The following is a 19,594-nucleotide window of genomic DNA, read 5'->3' as shown; positions in this document are numbered from 1 at the left end:
TAACGAAATGGGTCAGGTCAATCACATCATTCTCCTAATGATGTGATCCCATTAATCAAATGACAACCCATGTCAATGGCTAGGAAACTAACCATCTTTGATTCAACGAGCTAGTCAAGTAGAGGCATACTAGTGACACTCTGTTTGTCTATGTATTCACACATGTATTATGTTTCCGGTTAATACAATTCTAGCATGAATAATAAACATTTATCATGATATAAGGAAATAAATAATAACTTTATTATTGCCTCTAGGGCATATTTCCTTCAGTCTCCCACTTGCACTAGAGTCAATAATCTAGATTACACCGTAATGATTCTAACACCCATGGAGCCTTGGTGCTAATCATGTTTTGCTCGTGGAAGAGGCTTAGTCAACGGGTCTGCCACATTCAGATCCGTATGTATCTTGCAAATCTCTATGTCTCCCACCTGGACTAGATCCCGGATGGAATTGAAGCGTCTCTTGATGTGCTTGGTTCTCTTGTGAAATCTGAATTCCTTTGCCAAGGCAATTGCACCAGTATTGTCACAAAAGATTTTCATTGGACCCGATGCACTAGGTATGACACCTAGATCGGATATGAACTCCTTCATCTAGACTCCTTCATTTGCTGCTTCCGAAGCAGCTATGTACTCCGCTTCACATGTAGATCCCGCTACAACGCTTTGTTTAGAACTGCACCAACTGACAGCTCCACCGTTTTAATGTAAACACGTATCCGGTTTGCGATTTAGAATCGTCCGGATCAGTGTCAAAGCTTGCATCAACGTAACCTCTTACGGTGAGCTCTTTGTCACCTCCATATACGAGAAACATATCCTTAGTCCTTTTCAGGTATTTCAGGATGTTCTTGACCGCTGTCCAGTGATCCACTCCTGGATTACTTTGGTACCTCCCTGCTAAGCTTATAGCAAGGCACACATCAGGTCTGGTACACAGCATTGCATACATGATAGAGCCTATTGCTGAAGCATAGGGAACATCTTTCATTTTCTCTCTATCTTCTGCAGTGGTCGGGCATTGAGTCTGACTCAACTTCACACCTTGTAACACAGGCAAGAACCCTTTCTTTGCTTGATCCATTTTGAACTTCTTCAAAATCTTGTCAAGGTATGTGCTTTGTGAAAGTCCAATTAAGCGCCTTGATCCATCTCTATAGATCTTTATGCCTAATATGTAAGCAGCTTCACCGAGGTCTTTCATTGAAAAACTCTTATTCAAGTATCCCTTTATGCTATCCAGAAATTCTATATCATTTCCAATCAGTAATATGTCATCCACATATAATATCAGAAATGCTACAGAGCTCCCACTCACTTTCTTGTAAATACAGGCTTCTCCGAAAGTCTGTATAAAACCAAATGCTTTGATCACACTATCAAAACGTTTATTCCAACTCCGAGAGGCTTGCACCAGTCCATAAATGGATCGTTGGAGCTTGCATACTTTGTTAGCTCCCTTTGGATCGACAAAACCTTCCGGTTGCATCATATACAACTCTTCTTCCAGAAATCCATTCAGGAATGCAGTTTTGACATCCATCTGCCAGATTTCATAATCATAAAATGCGGCAATCGCTAACATGATTCAGACAGACTTAAGCTTCGCTACGGGTGAGAAAGTCTCATCGTAGTCAACCCCTTGAACTTGTCGAAAACCTTTTGCGACAAGTCGAGCTTTGTAGACAGTAACATTACCATCAGCGTCAGTCTTCTTCTTGAAGATCCATTTATTCTCAATTGCTTGCTGATCATCGGGCAAGTCAACCAAAGTCCATACTTTGTTCTCATACATGGATCCCATCTCAGATTTCATGGCTTCAAGTCATTTTGCGGAATCTGGGCTCACCATCGCTTCTTCATAGTTCGTAGGTTCATCATGATCTAGCAGCATGATTTCCAGAACAGGATTACCGTACCACTCTGGTGCGGATCTCGCTCTGGTTGATCTACGAGGTTCAGTAGTATCTTGTCCTGAAGTTTCATGATCATCATCATTAGCTTCCTCATTAATTGGTATAGGTGTCGCAGAAACAGTTTTCTGTGATGTACTACTTTCCAATAAGGGGGCAGGTACAGTTACCTCCTCAAGTTCTACTTTCCTCCCACTCACTTCTTTCGAGAGAAACTCCTTCTCTAGAAAGGATCCATTCTTAGCAACGAATGTCTTGCCTTCGGATCTGTGATAGAAGGTGTACCCAACAGTCTCCTTTGGGTATCCTATGAAGACACATTTCTCCGATTTGGGCTCGAGCTTATCAGGTTGAAGCTTTTTCACATAAGCGTCGCAGCCCCAAACTTTAAGAAACGACAACTTTGGTTTCTTGCCAAACCATAGTTCATAAGGCGTCGTCTCAACGGATTTTGATGGTGCCCTATTTAACGTGAATGCGGCCGTCTCTAAAGCATAACCCCAAAACGATAGCGGTAAATCAGTAAGAGACATCATAGACCGCACCATATCTAGTAAAGTACGATTACGATGTTCGGACACACCATTACGCTGTGGTGTTCCGGGTGGCGTGAGTTGCGAAACTATTCCGCATTGTTTCAAATGTACACCAAACTCGTAACTCAAATATTCTCCTCCACGATCAGATCGTAGAAACTTTATTTTCTTGTTACGATGATTTTCAACTTCACTCTGAAATTCTTTGAACTTTTCAAATGTTTCAGACTTATGTTTCATTAAGTAGATATACCCATATCTGCTTAAGTCATCTGTGAAGGTGAGAAAATAACGATATCCGCCACGAGCCTCAATATTCATTGGACCACATACATCGGTATGTATGATTTCTAACAAATTTGTTGCTCTCTCCATAGTACCGGAGAATGGTGTTTTAGTCATCTTGCCCATGAGGCACAGTTCGCAAGTACCAAGTGATTCATAATCAAGTGGTTCCAAAAGTCCATCAGTATGGAGTTTCTTCATGCGCTTTATACCGATATGACCTAAACGGCAGTGCCACAAATAAGTTGCACTATCATTATCAACTCTGCATCTTTTGGCTTCAACATTATGAATATGTGTGTTACTACTATCGAGATTCATCAAAAATAGACCACTCTTCAAAGGTGCATGACCATAAAAGATATTACTCATATAAATAGAACAACCATTATTCTCTGATTTAAATGAATAACCGTCTCGCATCAAACAAGATTCAGATATAATGTTCATGCTCAACGCTGGCACCAAATAACAATTATTTAGGTCTAATATTAATCCCGAAGGTAGATGTAGAGGTAGCGTGCCGACCGCGATCACATCGACTTTGGAACCGTTTCCCACGCGCATCGTCACCTCGTCCTTTGCCAGTGTTCGCTTAATCCGTAGTCCCTGTTTCGAGTTGCAAATATTAGCAACTGAACCAGTATCAAATACCCAGGTGCTACTACGAGTTCTAGTAAGGTACACATCAATAACATGTATATCACATATACCTTTGTTCACCTTGCCATCCTTCTTATCCGCCAAATACTTGGGGCAGTTCCGCTTCCAGTGACCAGTCTGCTTGCAGTAGAAGCACTCAGTTTCAGGCTTAGGTCCAGACTTGGGTTTCTTCTCCTGAGCAGCAACTTGCTTGCCGTTCTTTTTGAAGTTCCCCTTCTTCTTTCCTTTGCCCTTTTTCTTGAAACTAGTGGTCTTGTTGACCATCAACACTTGATGCTCCTTCTTGATTTCTACCTCCGCGGCTTTCAGCATTGCGGAGAGCTCGGGAATAGTCTTATTCATCCCTTGCATATTATAGTTCATCACGAAGCTCTTGTAGCTTGGTGGCAGTGATTGGAGAATTCTGTCAATGACGCAATCATCTGGAAGATTAACTCCCAATTGAATCAAGTGATTATTATACCCAGACATTTTGAGTATATGCTCACTGACAGAACTGTTCTCCTCCATCTTGCAGCTATAGAACTTATTGGAGACTTCATATCTCTCAATCCGGGCATTTGCTTGAAATATTAACTTCAACTCCTGGAACATCTCATATGCTCCATGACGTTCAAAACGTCGTTGAAGTCCCGATTCTAAGCCGTAAAGCATGGCACACTGAACTATCGAGTAGTCATCAGCTTTGCTCTGCCAGACGTTCATAACATCTGGTGTTGCTCCAGCAGCAGGCCTGGCACCCAGCGGTGCTTTCAGGACGTAATTCTTCTGAGCAGCAATGAGGATAATCCTCAAGTTACGGACCCAGTCCGTGTAATTGCTACCATCATCTTTCAACTGTGCTTTCTCAAGGAACGCATTAAAATTCAACGGAACAACAGCACGAGCCATCTATCTACAACCAACATAAACAAGCAAGATACTATCAGGGACTAAGTTCATGATAAATTTAAGTTCAATTAATCAAATTTAAAGAACTCCCACTTAGATAGACATCCCTCTAATCCTCTAAGTGATTACGTGATCCAAATCAACTAAACCATAACCGATCATCACGTGAGATGGAGTAGTTTTCAATGGTGAACATCGTTATGTTGATCATATCTACTATATGATTCACGCTCGACCTTTCGGTCTCCGTGTTCCGAGGCCATATCTGCATATGCTAGGCTCGTCAAGTTTAACCTGAGTATTCTGCGTGTGCAAAAACTGGCTTGCACCCATTGTAGATGGACGTAGAGCTTATCACACCCGATCATCACGTGGTGTCTGGGCACGACGAACTTTGGCAACGGTGCATACTCAGAGAGAACACTTCTTGATAATTTAGTGAGAGATCATCTTATAATGCTACCATCAATCAAAGCAAGATAAGATGCATAAAAGGATAAACATCACATGCAATCAATATAAGTGATATGATATGGCCATCATCATCTTGTGCTTGTGATCTCCATCTCCGAAGCACCGTTATGATCACCATCGTCACCGGCGTGACACCTTGATCTCCATCGCAGCATCGTTGTCGTCTCGCCAAGCTCGTGCTTCTACGACTATCGCTACCGCTTAGTGATAAAAGTAAAGCATTACATCGCAATTGCATTGCATACAATAAAGCGACAACCATAAGGCTCCTGCCAGTTGCCGATAACTCGGTTACAAAACATGATCATCTCATACAATAAAATTCAGCATCATGTCTTGACCATATCACATCACAACATGCCCTGCAAAAACAAGTTAGACGTCCACTACTTTGTTGTTGCAAATTTTACGTGGCTGCTACGGGCTTAAGCAAGAACCAACCTCACCTACGCACAAACACAACGATAGTTTGTAAATTGACTCCGTTTAAAACCTTCCGCAAGGACCGGGCGTAGCCATATGGTTCAACTAAAGTTGGAGAGACAGTCGCCCGCAAGCCACCTATGTGCAAAGCACGTCCCGGGGGAACCGGTCTCGCGTGAGCGTACGCGTAATGTTGGTCCGGGTCGTCTCATCCAACAATGCCGCCGAACAGAAGTATGACATGCTGGTAGGCAGTATGACTTATATCGCCCACAACTCACTTGTGTTCTACTCGTGCATATAACATCAACATAAATAACCTAGGCTCTGATACCACTGTTGGGTTTCGTAGTAATTTCAAAAAATTTCCTACGCTCACGCAAGATCATGTGATGCATAGCAACGAGATGGGAGAGTGTTGTCTACGTACCCACGCAGACCGACTGCGGAAGCGTTGACGCAACGTAGAGGAAGTAGTCGTACGTCTTCCCGATCCGACCGATCAAGCACCGAAACTACGGCACCTCCAAGTTCGAGCACACGTTCAGCTCGATGACGATCCCCGGACTCCGATCCAGCAAATTGTCGGGGAAGAGTTCCGTCAGCACGACGGCGTGGTGACGATCTTGATGCACTACAGCAGCAGGGCTTCGCCTAAACTCCGCTACAGTATTATCGAGGAATATGGTGGCTGGGGCACCGCACACGGCTAAGGAATAGATCACGTGGATCAACTTGTGTTTCTTGATCTGTCTTTGGTGCTAGCCCTGCCCCTCTATTTATATCTTGAGCCCTAGGGTCGAAACTTGGAGTAAAAGTCTCCACAAAGTCGGTTTCACCCGATAGGCAAGAGTCCTTCTCGGACTCCAGGGCCAGACGCCAGGGATCCCGGCGTCTGGACCCAGACGCCGGGACCCTGGCGTCTGGCCACCCCTGGACTCCGCAAAACTTCCTTTTGCGCTTTCCAAAAACCTTGTGGGCTTTCCCCTTTGGCCCAAATAAAGTGTTCTCGTACCCAAACATTTCGGGAAACATCCGGAACCCCTTCCGGTGATTTCTGGAACCCTTCCGATGACCAAACACTATATATATCAAACTTTATCTCCGGACCATTCCGGAGTTCCTCGTCATGTCCGTGATCTCATCTCGGACTCCGAACAACCTTCGGTACATCAAAATGCATAAACTCATAATATAACTGTCATCGTAACCTTAAGCGTGTGGACCCTACGGGTTCGAGAACAATGTAGACATGACCGAGACATGTCTCCGGTCAATAACCAATAGCGGGACCTGGATGCCCATATTGGCTCCTACATATTCTACGAAGATCTTTATCGGTCAGACCGCATAAAAACATACGTTGTTCCCTTTGTCATCGGTATGTTACTTGCCCGAGATTCGATCATCGGTATCCAATACCTAGTTCAATCTCGTTACCGGCAAGTCTCTTTACTCGTTCCGTAATACATCATCCCGCAACTAACTCATTAGTTGCAATGCTTGCAAGGCTTAAGTGATGTGCATTATCGAGAGGGCCCAGAGATACCTCTCCGACAATCGGAGTGACAAATCCTAATCTCGAAATACGCCAACCCAACATGTACCTTTGGAGACACCTGTAGAGCGCCTTTATAATCACCCAGTTATGTTGTGACGTTTGGTAGCACACAAAGTGTTCTTCCGGTAAAACGGGAGTTGCATAATCTCATAGTCATAGGAACATGTATAAGTCATGAAGAAAGCAATAGCAACATACTAAACGATCGGGTGCTAAGCTAATGGAATGGGTCATGTCAATCAGATCATTCAACTAATGATGTGACCTCGTTGATCAAATAACAACTCTTTGTTCATGGTTAGGAAACATAACCATCTTTGATTAACGAGCTAGTTAAGTAGAGGCATACTAGTGACACTCTGTTTGTCTATGTATTCACACATGTATTATGTTTCCGGTTAATACAATTCTAGCATGAATAATAAACATTTATCATGATATAAGGAAATAGATAATAACTTTATTATTGCCTCTAGGGCATATTTCCTTCATTTTACTCTTTCAACTCACTAGTAGAAAAAGGGTCATTAGTCCCGGTTCATAAGGGCCTTTAGTCCCGGTTTTCGAACCGGGACTAAAAGGTCGTTACTAAAGCCCCCCCCCTTTAGTCCCGGTTCTTACACGAACCGGGACTAAAGGCCCTCCACGTGGCCGCTGGCTAGAGCTCCACCTTTAGTCCCGGTTGGTAACATCAACCGGGACTAAAGGTTTTTTTTTGAAATTTTTTCTCGATTTTCAAATTTCTGAATTATTTTATAATATAATCTCTAATCACCCACCCCTCATCACTGCTCAATTTAACCTCTAATCTCTAATCACCCCTCATTATTCCAAATCATCTAACTTCCCGAACGGTCACCCATCCCTCTCACTACTCCAGCTCGAGCACGCTTAACTTTCGGGTTCTATTCTCCTTCGTTTAAGTCTGCATTTGTTGTTTTCCTAACAATAATAAGATGTCAATCCTATTAACCCTCGGGAGTTTAGCTTGAGCATGAAGTCACACATTTTACTGTTTGAGTTTGAAACTATTATTGTACAAAACAATAATTATTTAGTAACACTAATATTTCTTGAATAAATAGTTTGACCTTAGTTTGACCACAGTTTAACCAGATTTGATCAAAATTCAAAAAAAACAAAATAATTATTTAGTAACACTAATATTTCTTGAATAAGTAATTTGACCATAGTTAGACCACAATTTGACCAGATTTGACAAAAATTCAAAAAAACTGAAATAATTATTTAGTAACACTAATATTCTTGAATAATTATTTAGTAACACTAATACTTCTTGAATAATTATTTAATAACACTAATACTTCTTGAATAAGTAGTTTGACCAGATTTAACGAAAATACAAAAAAAACTGAAATTTGAGCATAACTTTTTTTCCTTTTAGAATTTGAGGATTCTAAAAATTTGCAAACAAGCCATAGGCTGTCAAAATCGGAAGCGGATTTTCGTTCTGAACATTTTGATATATTATATGTTTTTTTCCGACATCGTATGCAAAAGTTATAGCCGTTTTACATTTTCCCTACATTTTTTGCAAAACATGTCCAAATTTAAGTTTTTAATTTTCCTAATTAGTAGATGTAGTAATATAACTACCTCTCGAAGGATTTTATTTTTTTGAAGTTTTTATCATTTTCTTTTGATTTTTTCAAAACAAAAAAGATGATCCATCGGGGGGGGGGGGGTGTAGAGTTTGAAAATGGGACCTTTAGTCCCAGTTTGAGACACAAACCGGGACTAAAGGGCATCGCACCCTTTAGTCCCGGTTCGTGTCTCCAACCGGGACTAAAGGTCTCAGGCAGTAGCGGTCCCAGGTTAAAGTGACGCCCCAGGCAAACTATGCATGTACAGTGTCAAACAGTAAAAATTACTGTAGCTATACCTATAGCCAACGAAGTGCTAGCCAGCCACGCCCCAGGCCGAGGCCCTGGCTGCCTGGGGCCTGAATCCGCCACTGGTCTCAGGTGAACCGGGATTAATGCCTTAGCCGCATGAACCGGTACCAATGCTTACATTAGTCCCGGTTCGTGACTTAACCAGGACTAATGTGAATATTGCCCTGTGACTAAAACCCTGTTTTCTACTATTGACTCCTTCTGTCAATGAAATGATACGCAACAATGCGTATTCACCAAAAAAGATTAGTCTTGGTATAAGTGTTTTTTTTAGGCATGGTTTGAGGACTTGTTCTAGTTAATCATAGGTTCTGGATATTGATGGGATAATTCTATTTTTGTTCAAAAATTTGGAAGAACTACCTCTTTGTTTCTTGTGCAATGAATCAAGATGTTTGCAGTATTATTGGGTATCCTTTGTGGGCTACCAACTGGCCTGTATAATCTGTATATCTGGGTAGCTCGGTCTCGGCTATCTTGTGAAAAGATGCAGACGTTTGGGTGGATCATCTCGAAATTTCGCAACAGCGTTGTATCAAACCAGAAAAGAAACACCACACCTCCTTTGCAAATTTGTATTGTTAGCTGTTATGTGTACGTTGTTGCACTTTGTGCACAGCGAATCCTACATGGTGTGATACTCCCCCTTGTTGTTTTCAGGGGGTGGACGCGTTCGAAGCTCTCTTTTGCCTGCTGTGGTCGCCGTGTACCTCCGTTAAGCTTGCCGGCCTCTGCTCTGTAGGTTTTCAGTGAAAATTGTGGTTGGGATCACTCTTTTGGACTGTTCAATTTAACACGAGTAGCCCCTTAGTCATTTTCCCAAAATTTCTCATAATCTGGTTCGGTCCGCTCGGTAGCAGAGGCAATATACGCTTACATGCCAAGGTAATGCTCTTGAGCCATCGGGAATGACTCCATTGCGTTCATCAATCAAAAGTTTGACGATCAACGGTAATCTTGATAATCAGAGCATCTAGAAAAGCAGTATTGCGCTGATAATCCTACAGCAAACAAACCATAAGTACGTCGTGCACTGCACATTACGTAAATCTAGAGTCAAGCAGAATTGACACGACCTGTGTGATCAAAACAATACAAGAGCCATGCAGAAGGATAACATTATGATGAACTAACGTTACATCCATCCTCTGACTGTGGAAGATAGCGCGTTGAGCAAAGAAACAAATGTATTAGGACCTTATTCTGAAATCCTAACAAATAAAATCTCATCCTGTCTCTCCAGCGAAAAAAGAAAGCCTGGGATACTGAAGAATGATTAGGAAAACTGTTACAAAGTATAATTTACAGACTACAGCCTCTGTGCTCTTCGAGTACCGGCAAACACTACACGTGCCTACTTGATTGAAAGAACACCGGCATCATCAAAATCAAACTGGAAGAAACAAAATCAGCAAACAAGGCATAATCAGTAAAAATGACTGCGGCTGAGGTACTGATAACAGGTAGATGTTGAAATCAGGGAAGGTTGCCCAGTACTCACTGCTTCAGTACTCGGCACTGTATTCGATGTTATACAGCAACTCCCTACGGGCCTCACCGCCCATCCGCAAGTTCAACCGTTTACACAGGGACTGCAGCTTCTCGTCGCTGTCGAAGTCTGATTCACGGGAGCAGCGTCTTCGGACCTTCTTAAGAGTCTCCTTTGAAGGAGTGAAGCCCACATCAACCTGAACAAAATGTTGGTTTGAGGGAACCGTACATAAGGAATGTATAAAGGGCGGGTTCAGTTCAACTGACCATTTCGTCAAGAACAGCAAGAGCAGCTTTTGGATCTCGGTTGACAAGATGCGCATCAACAAGCAGGGAGTATGTTGTTGCATTTGGCTTAACATCCTCAAGGCTTACTAAATGCTGGAATACATTACTAGCTTCCTCTGTCTGTGAAACACAAAGGGGAACACATTAAAAGGGATTTTGTTATCTACTCCCTCCGTTCCAAATTACTTGCCGCAGAAATGGATGTATCTAGAACAGAGGGAGTAGCTGCCAAACAGGTACTTTGAAGAGACATAAGAAACAAAGGAAATATGGCCAACAATAATGATACCTTTTTTAGCTTCCCGAATGCATGCAACAGGGCATTGTACGAATGTATGTCAGGCGTAAGCCCAAACTTTTCTTTCATTGCCTCAAAAGTTTCGTATGCTCGCTCAATGTCCCAAATATTTGCACAGCCTAGTATAACACAGTTAAGAGCAGCAACAGATTTGTATGGTGGATCCGCGGAACTCAGATTCTCTAATTGAACATAAACCTGCAAATGGTAGCCTATAGGTTAGAGCATTCAATCATACTTCGAAAACAAAAAGACATAGCAGGCCAATAAAATGCTTATTCCAGATTATGAAGTCCAATTGACAAAGATCATGCAGTTGTAAGCATGTCATGAACAAATGAAGTCTGGCTAACCATGTAGACGTTGTACAACAAGTATCTTCCAAGTCTAAGTAAGCAAGTGAGTCGCAGTTATGTACGAATGCAAGCCAAGTCATTCAAGAAATAATGTAATGCTAGCAGAATGGAATTAAGGTACAGAAAGCCATGAGAGATTATTGCCAGTGGAGAGCCAACGCACAATTTCCCACAAATATTACAGTAGTAATGCTGACCAAGTGAAAATAACAGTAGAGAAGAAACTGGCATAGGGAGCATTCAAGCAATGTCACAGCATATAGAATGGATGCAATCATGTCGCCGACGGAATTATATGGTAGATGCTTTTTCTTGAAAGAAGACTCATTGCATCATGAATAGCAAGTGTAAGCGGATCTACCGAGTCCAATGTGGTGAAGCCATCCTTGCAGCAAGCAACAACAAGTGGTTGCAATGAAGTAAATGGTGAGAAGAGCTCTTTATCGATACCCTCAAAGTTCCTATAGGCATTTTCAAATTCACGAAGAGTGCCAAAAGCTCGTTGGAGTTGACCAATTGATGAATGAGCATAAATCTTCGCAAGATAAGTCTCTGGCATGGGTGCCCTTTTCTGGCGCAAGGACTTGCGTAATATTGACCAAGCAGCGTTCAAGAGGTCACTGCTGCAGGTTCTACCAGCAGCACTGAAAGCTGAGAGTACTAAACCTTCATCGACTGAACGGTGAATAGGGGGTTTAGAACCCTCGCCATGTGCAATCCATCTCGCAAGAAATTCCAAACCAAACATGGCTAGCTTGCTATTGTTAGCTTCAAAAGCAGCTTCTGCTATGTCAATGCACCAGGCCCATTGTGGACACAAGAGTTTGTTCTTCTCTGTTGCCTGAAATAAACCAAATTGCACGGTCATAAATATGGCAGACAAATGATTTTTACTTGACAAGCATGCCAAAAGTATGAATGTCAGAGGCCATCAGTGTAACTCACAAACATGTAAGGAATGAGGTCAACTGTAATATCAAATTCCTAAATAGCATACAAGCAATGAATGAACTGTTGTTTAGAATAAGTACCTTGCACTTCTCTATGATTGATGCCAATGTGTCCAAACTCCCAGATTTAACACATACTCGGACATACTCAGCAAATACAAGTGAAGATACCGCGTAGCCTGATTTAAGCATCAATTCCAAATATTTGAAGGCTGAGTCAGCACGGTTGTGTCTAAGAAGCAGATCTACAACCAAATTGTAGGATTCATCATCTGGCACAATTCCTGTTTGCAGCATCCTGATTTCAACAGATAGAGTGATAGACGATCATTCTGAAAGCCGACTTTATTGCAGCAGCGAGTCACAAAAATTTATGATGGCCTCGAAATAACACATTTGGTACAAATGAGAGCATAAGCTACTGCCATGCTAACCATGTAGGGAAAAACCAAAGATAAGCTATCTCGACCGGAAAAATCAAAGCTAAGCAGTTAACCAGAATTGTATTAACAGTAACCCTCTGCAGGAAAACTCGATAGTCTACATATTTTGATGACAAAAGTAGTTACAAATCTAGTCTGTCGGTGAAGCAAATCTCAAACGTACCATGGATCAAAGTTGTATGTCAGCACATCCATAGAAAAAGGAAAATGAGAATGGGCTTGCGCTTGAGCACAACGAATATATGACCTTTGCGACTAGCATCAGATCACCCTACCATGCTAATACCAGACAGAAGATGATTTATTTGTAGATTGGGTTGAGGTTCCACAATAGTACAATTTTAAAACAAACGTATTCTTGTGTAACAAGAGATAACTAAGCAATCCATATGTTGACAATAACTTAGGATATGCTACGAGTTTGTTAACTACCTAGAGTACACTAGAGCAGTTGAGTCGCAGACAGGCAGAAAGAGGAGAACTCACCGTTCGACGATTTTCTCGGCCCCTTCGACCTCGCGGGCCTTGACCATGGTCTTGAGGACGAGGTTGTAGGAGGCGGTGTTGGGCGCGAGGTCGAACTCGCGCATCTGGTCGGCGAGGTCGAGCATCTCGTGCGGCAGGGCGCCGGACATGAGGTTGGCGCGGAGGTAGTGGTTGAAGAGGTCGACGTCGGGGCGGTTGGGCTTGCCGGTGGCGGCGTCGAGGGAGCGGACCCAGAGCTCGAAGAGCTGCTTCATGTCCTCCCAGTGCTGCTCCGTCATCCAGGCGGCGAAGGTCTGCTTGAGGTCGGCGGCGCTGCGGGCGGCGGAGAAGGCGGCCGCGCGGTGGCGGTCGGGGAAGGCGACGACGGCGGGGAGGAGCGAGGCCGGGCCAGAGGCGGCCGGGTTGCGCCAGTTGTCGCCGTAGAAGGGGATGCCGGCGGTGGGGTTCGGGGGGAGCGGGGAGGGGGGGTCGGCCTGGGCGTGGGCCGGGGGTGGGGGCGGGAGCGGGGAGAGCTCGGGCTGCTGCGGCAGCGCGCGGGTGGAGGAGATCGCGGCGCGGAGGAGGAGGGGCAGGGGCGCCGGGCCCCTGCGGTGGCGGCGGAGGAGGAGGGAGGTGGCGGCCGCCGCCGCTGCCATTGCGGCGGGCTAGGGTTTTAGTGGGGGCGCGGGGAGTGGCGGGGTGGGGGACGGCGGCTGAGATCGGGTGGGCGGGGGAGTAGGCGGAATGGGAAACAGAAGAGGAAGCCCGAGCTCTTGTGCGCTGTGGACCTTCCGAAGGGCTGTTTCGTCACTGCCCTTCTTCTTCCTTTTTTCAGGAAAAAAATTCCTCTCCGTCTGGGACACTAGTGATCCTGGGATGAAATCGTGAAGTTGTAGATGCGCCGAAGCCCCATAGATTATTTCTGTAAACTAGTAGGGTTATGGGACGGAGGGAGTACATTTGATACGGAAGTACTCTTTCTGTTCCTAAATATAAGTCTTTATAGAGATTTCACTATGAACCACATGTGCGGGAGTAGTAAATATGAGTTTCAGAAATGGCTTGCTTTGAGTTAAGATGGATTAAATATGAAAATGGTCTGCTTTGAGTTAAGATGGATTTTCGAGGATATTTGTAGTAGTATAGTTGTGTCATATAATTTCTATGGTTTTATAAAAAAATGAACTCTCCGTACTCACATGGTGTTCACCGTATAGTATTCTACGACCCAAATACTAATACTAACACTAAGATAGTGTTGTATTCTTTGTCCAAAAAAGATAGTGTTGTATTCAATTTATAAGCCTGGGATTATCATCCTATCTCGGTTCACCTACGCGTCATGCAGCATGTTAGTGTAAGCTCGAAGTTGCTCGGAATTGACGTAATTAGTCTCAGAATTAAGCTCGAAATAGCAATTACTAAATGACAGCAGCACAAGAGGCGACGAATCATGGAAGCAAGCTACGGCTCAGGTAAGGTCTACAGGATGCCCCTGTCTGCATCAACCGATGCACGCAACCATCAGCTTGTCTACCAAAATCACCCCAAAAAAATAACCAAAAAGTTCCAGAGGCATCTTCCGTTCATTTCAATTTAGGTCTTTCTGCACCATGTTCAGATCACATCCTCTTACGATTGGATAATTTTCCCTCTGCAAAACCCTAACACGGTTGCATTCGCTATACTGAACATTTACAAATGCTCAGCACAATGCCTTTCTAGTGTATCAGGGAGGTGCTCCGATGGCACATAGCCTCACAGCAGCAATTGAAGTCGTCTCTTGGTCTCGGCACTGCAAACTGCTTCGCCTCTACTGAAGATCGTTCAACAGAATGTAACTTCGGGAACCATACGAGAACACCCTAATCCCAGTCCAGGCTGTGTGAGCGTCCATGAAGTATTCAGTGACAGAGGTGCCTGCGAGCACAGAGGACACAGTTAAAATGCTAAACGCCGATAGGGCAGAATTACGGGATTATGTGAACGAAGTACAAACACCATGCCTGTTTGCAAGCAGCAACTCATGATGATAAGCAGTGCAAAAGCCTCAAACAGCAAAACCATACATACCCGCTTACAAGGTGTTCCCCAAAACAGAAAACGTGAACAAGAATCGTCAAAACGGAGGACATAGGTGAATGACTTACAAGGTGACATGCAAATCATTAGAGAATTAGTGCTTGCAGCGACTAAATGAATCTTGGAGGATACTGATATCCAAATCACGGCCTGTAGCAAAATAGGCATGGAAAGATTCAGGACTGGACTTGTAACTTGAAAGTAATGGATGATCAACTATCATATTTTAAGATTATACCTATGAAAACTATCTTGTTCATGCGAGATTGTGTCTCCGACCATTCTCGAGCCGGCACAACCTCATAGACTTCCCTCACTGCCTGCATAAGGGCAAAAACAGACTTCAGTAATGACAATCTATTCAACAAAGAAGGCATACTTTGGTAACTTTGTATTGCAGAGGACTGGGTAGAAAATTTCGTCAACAGTTCTAGCTTATCATGTACAACCTCTGTCCCAAATTAGTTGACTTAGATTAGTCTAGATACGGATGTATCAAACACTAAAACGTGTCTAGATACATCCGTATCTAGACAAATCTGAGTCATCTAATTCGGGACGGAGAGAGTAGTTCTTTCAGATGCCTTGTAATATGTCATAAAAACCTGTAATGTATGAAGTTGGTTTGAATCATGGATATTCAAAATCCCTTTGCAACGATATATATCCATGTTGGATTTCTTCTCCCAAAGAAGATCTTCAAGCCATGATTCCACCTGTAAAGCAAAATGCATAAGGCAAATATGTAAAACAGATGTCCTTCCGGACTCCAATTCTAAGTGCACGGATGAATGAATTAAATACTCTATTCAGTTGTTTATAACTGCTTGCAATAATGTGTTATAAAGCTACCCTAAGAACATAGACATCACTGACACATCTCATTCAAGGAAATAAAGTACCTTAGCCAAGCAAACTGGATCCTGTTCATAAATGCACAAAGTGGAAATACTGTTATCATGGCGACTATTAGGTGGTGCTGATTTACTGTACTCCAGAAGCTCCTGTAGTTGTGATGAATTCTAGGGGAGGAAAAACAAAGTAAGTCGGAGAAGCACCAAAAGGTAGTGACCAAATCAGACTTCAGTAGTTTATTTACCTTCACACCATATGCCTGTCGATCAAATATTGTATTTAAGTCAACCTGGCACCGCACAGACCGCACCACTGTAACAAGCGCATTGACATCATGAATTTGCCTTTCCAAATCCTCGAGATCGTCTTTTACTAAATCAATTTTGTTTAATATCACAACATCCTGTTACACAAGAATTGACACTCTGTTATATTCGTTTGGATAATTATCACGAACAAGAGAAATTTTAACTGCATCAGCCCATAGGGATCAATACAAGAATCTTGGATGCAAGAAGCAAGACCCCAAAAAGAATGTGTGAATGAGAGATTGGTGCCAAAAACAGCAAATTACCGCAAACGCGATTTGGTGAAATGCTTCAGGAAATGAGGAAGAGTTCATGTGTTCATCAATTTGCCGCCTGAAGTTTTTTGCATCAATAACCTGAGCATATACAGTAACATGTTGAGCAGGAAACAGTGAAATGTGATCTCATGTTATAAATTCTGGTCCGAAGAGCAATTGCCAGAGAAATAAGCATTTATCTGAACTTGTAAGATATTAGCAGAATGACAAGCTTAAATGAGAAACTGCACTGCAGCATGTGTTTTCTTCCTATTACAAACTAATTATAGGAAACTGTGGCAACAAAAGGACATCACATAACAATAGAAAGCGAACTAAACTAACCGTAATGATAGAATCTAGTCTGATTGATGACTCCAATTGATCGTCCAGCCAGAGAATGGAGACAAGTGGTGCAGGATCAGCCAAACCAGTTGTCTCCAATAATATATGATCCATTCTGCAGCAGATGTAGTGAGTCTGACAGGTTAGGGGAGTGCATTACTATCAAATCCAACATTGAATGGAAGTCAATGGAAGAGCATGAGCTCTGAAACATTTCTAAATATAAATATACAGCGGAACAGACCAGTGCATTGAATTAAAGAAGCGTTGAACTTATTTTTAGAATAAGAAGCACTAAACTAATTCTAGCACTTCATGTAGAACTAGAATAGGAAAGCAGACAAATTTAGCAACAGAAAAAAATGGCCCCTTTGAAGGAATAAGCAGGATACACATAATTTGACTTGAGGTAAAAACAGAGCTTCAACACCGAGTCTGGAAATTGCCCCCTCCCCCCAACATAACTTTCTGAGGTAAAAACAGAATGTCAACACGAAGTCAGCATATATAGGTAGACAATTTTGGTGACTCGAAACATCACAAGCAACAAATAACCATAGAACAATCGAGTAATGATAGTATTGTACATATCTACAGTCGAGTCCTATGTTGTATGTTAAGTACCCATTCAAGATACTAGATAGGAAAATGTGTCTCTTACCTCTCCTTAGTCTGCACAAGTTGCTCAAGTGCTTGAACCAGGCTGTGTTTTACAGTGCAACAAACGCATCCATTTGCTAGCTCCACCCACTCCTCAACAACGGCACCACCTTGCCCCTCATTGATCATTGCTCTTTCTACTCCAATTTCCTCTCCGAACTCATTCAGTATTACCGCTATTCTTTTCCCATGTTGTCCACTCAAAATGTAGTTGACTAACTGAAATTTTTAAGCACGGCGAGTGACTGTTAACCCATGGGGTCCCAACTAGCTCAACTAATAAAATGACTAGGAAATTATAGAGCACAATTGTGAAGAAAGGGGGAAAAAAGGTGATATACAGCCTAAAGTATCAACATGATGACATTAATTGGAGATGACACTTGAGTGCTGACAGAAAACACAAAGAACAGTGCTACAGTTCGTGCCAGTGATTCCTCATAGTCATAGGACACAAATACAGGCTTAAACTACGATTCAATTTTGGTAAAATTAGAGGCATCCTTGTCAGTAAGGAGTCGGTAGTAGCTGGCGATTTGTCTTTGGTCGTATATGCAGCACCAGGATATCTCGCGCCTACTTTATACAGAAACAGTGGATGGATGGTGCAGCGGACGGGGAGGGAAGCGGGGTTAAGGCACGCAGAGGAATCTCACCGTGGACTTGCCGGCGCCGAGGTAGCCGGTGATGACGGTGACGCCGACCGGCGCGGAGGCGGAGGCGGAGGAGGAAGCGGGAAACGGAGGAGAGGCCGTCTGCGGCGGGAGCTCGACAGCGAGGGGAGGGCAGTCGTCGTCGCCGACCTCCATGGCCGCCGAGAGCTCGAGAGCTTCGCCGTTAGGTTGCTAGGTTTGGGTTCGTGTGCGTGAGAAATAAGGAAACGAATAATCATCTTGAAACCTCTATTTTTCTTTCTTCTCTTCTCTAAGAGCATCTAAATGTAAATGTAGTCTATAAATAGTACTAGTATCTAAGAGCATCTCCAATAAAAGATGCAAATTTAAAGATGTAAAACAAGATATGTAAAAATTTACATCTTCAAAAAGTGCCTTTGCATCTCCAAAAAAGTGTCAACTTTATATAAAAGAGCAACTCCAACAGATGATGCAAACTAGAGATGTAAAACCAGCCGCCGCTCACGCGACTGTGTACAAGTAGTCGGCATGAGCGTCGGTGGCCGAGCGCCGAGAGAAGGGAGAAGCGTCGGTGGGTCGAGCGGCGGTAGCAGGTGCGCCGGCGGCCGAGCGGCGAGAGTCGGGAGGTCGAATGCGGCGGGCGAAGCTTGAATGGTGGGCGGTGTGGCTGTGTATCGAGCGGCGGATTGGTCGTGGAGGGGCGACGGGGAGACGGTCGTGCGGCGCAAGAAGGTTGAGTCTGGCAGCAGAAAAGCGGCGGCGACGTGGAGGCAAGTGTGCGGCTTGAATCCGGCGGGAGAGAGGGGCGAGCTCAAATCATGCGGCGGCGATTCGGCGAAGAAGCGACAATTCGGTCGATTTGGAGGAGGGCGGCGACAGAGTAGCAGCGGAACCGGCAGCGGGGGTGGTGGAGAGGCCAGATTTGGCACTGGGGCGGCGGTGGCGTGGTGCAATGGGCAAGTGTCGCGGCGGCGGAAGTGCGGTGGGATGGGCTCCAATCGGTGGCTCCTCGGCGACTACGGCGGCGCGGCGGCGTGGGCAGACCAATGGCGGGGTCGTCGGAGTTGGCCGTGGCCCGGGCAGTGGTCGGCTGGCAGCGACTGGTCGCGTGGAAGTGAAATAAACGACAGTTGGGCAATTGGCGTGTAGTTGTGTTTTTTACAACTCCTGCAGGTGGAGATGCAAAAAAAAGCACCACGGGGTGTTATAGTTTACATTTCTAGGAGGTGGAGATGTGATTTTTTACATCTACATCATCATCTGTTGGAGAAGAGTTTTGGGACTTCGGAGGTGCAAAAGTTAATTATTTTTACATCTATATCATCTATTGAAGACTAATATTTTGCTAATCCTACCGGAGACCATTGCCCCAAATCAGAGCTAATCACAGATAATATTTTGCTCGCTTATGAAGTCACACACTTTATGCAGAATAAAAGGTTAGGGGCTGTTGGGTATACTGATAAAAATATGGATATGAGCAAGGCCTATGAC

The 19,594-nt window shown here is 43.7% G+C and overlaps 2 protein-coding genes across 3 annotated transcripts; both read right to left on the bottom strand.

Moving 5' to 3' along the window:
- Positions 1-9,771: 9,771 nt before the first annotated feature.
- Positions 9,772-13,674, bottom strand: LOC125536412 (pentatricopeptide repeat-containing protein At1g26460, mitochondrial). Its single transcript, XM_048699628.1, has 7 exons — positions 12,980-13,674; positions 12,132-12,348; positions 11,462-11,941; positions 10,736-10,942; positions 10,426-10,566; positions 10,169-10,355; positions 9,772-10,060 (listed from the first exon to the last, which is right to left on the bottom strand). Exons 1-6 carry the CDS (start codon positions 13,612-13,614, stop codon positions 10,173-10,175), a joined length of 1,863 nt encoding a protein of 620 aa, XP_048555585.1. The 5' UTR covers positions 13,615-13,674; the 3' UTR covers positions 9,772-10,060; positions 10,169-10,172.
- Positions 13,675-14,514: 840 nt separating this feature from the next.
- LOC125536413 (COBW domain-containing protein 1) lies at positions 14,515-18,363 on the bottom strand. Of its 2 annotated transcripts, XM_048699629.1 has the most exons (11): positions 18,122-18,363; positions 17,467-17,684; positions 17,198-17,273; positions 16,806-16,940; positions 16,470-16,559; positions 16,140-16,298; positions 15,943-16,062; positions 15,646-15,756; positions 15,279-15,360; positions 15,109-15,190; positions 14,515-14,878 (listed from the first exon to the last, which is right to left on the bottom strand). In XM_048699629.1, the coding sequence occupies exons 1-10, from the start codon at positions 18,272-18,274 to the stop codon at positions 15,135-15,137; spliced, it is 1,200 nt and encodes a 399-aa protein (XP_048555586.1). In that variant the 5' UTR covers positions 18,275-18,363; the 3' UTR covers positions 14,515-14,878; positions 15,109-15,134. The 2 variants fall into 2 exon arrangements, with proteins under 2 accessions (XP_048555586.1, XP_048555587.1); XM_048699630.1 differs by lacking the exon at positions 17,198-17,273 and having other exon boundaries at positions 16,806-16,920; positions 18,122-18,361.
- Between the last annotated feature and the right edge of the window lie 1,231 nt (positions 18,364-19,594).

The sequence above is a fragment of the Triticum urartu genome, chromosome 2 (assembly GCF_003073215.2).
Source record: "Triticum urartu cultivar G1812 chromosome 2, Tu2.1, whole genome shotgun sequence".
Lineage (NCBI taxonomy): Eukaryota > Viridiplantae > Streptophyta > Magnoliopsida > Poales > Poaceae > Triticum > Triticum urartu.
The sequence above is the reverse complement of the archived record's forward strand: the minus strand, read 5'-3'. Positions and strand labels throughout refer to the sequence as shown.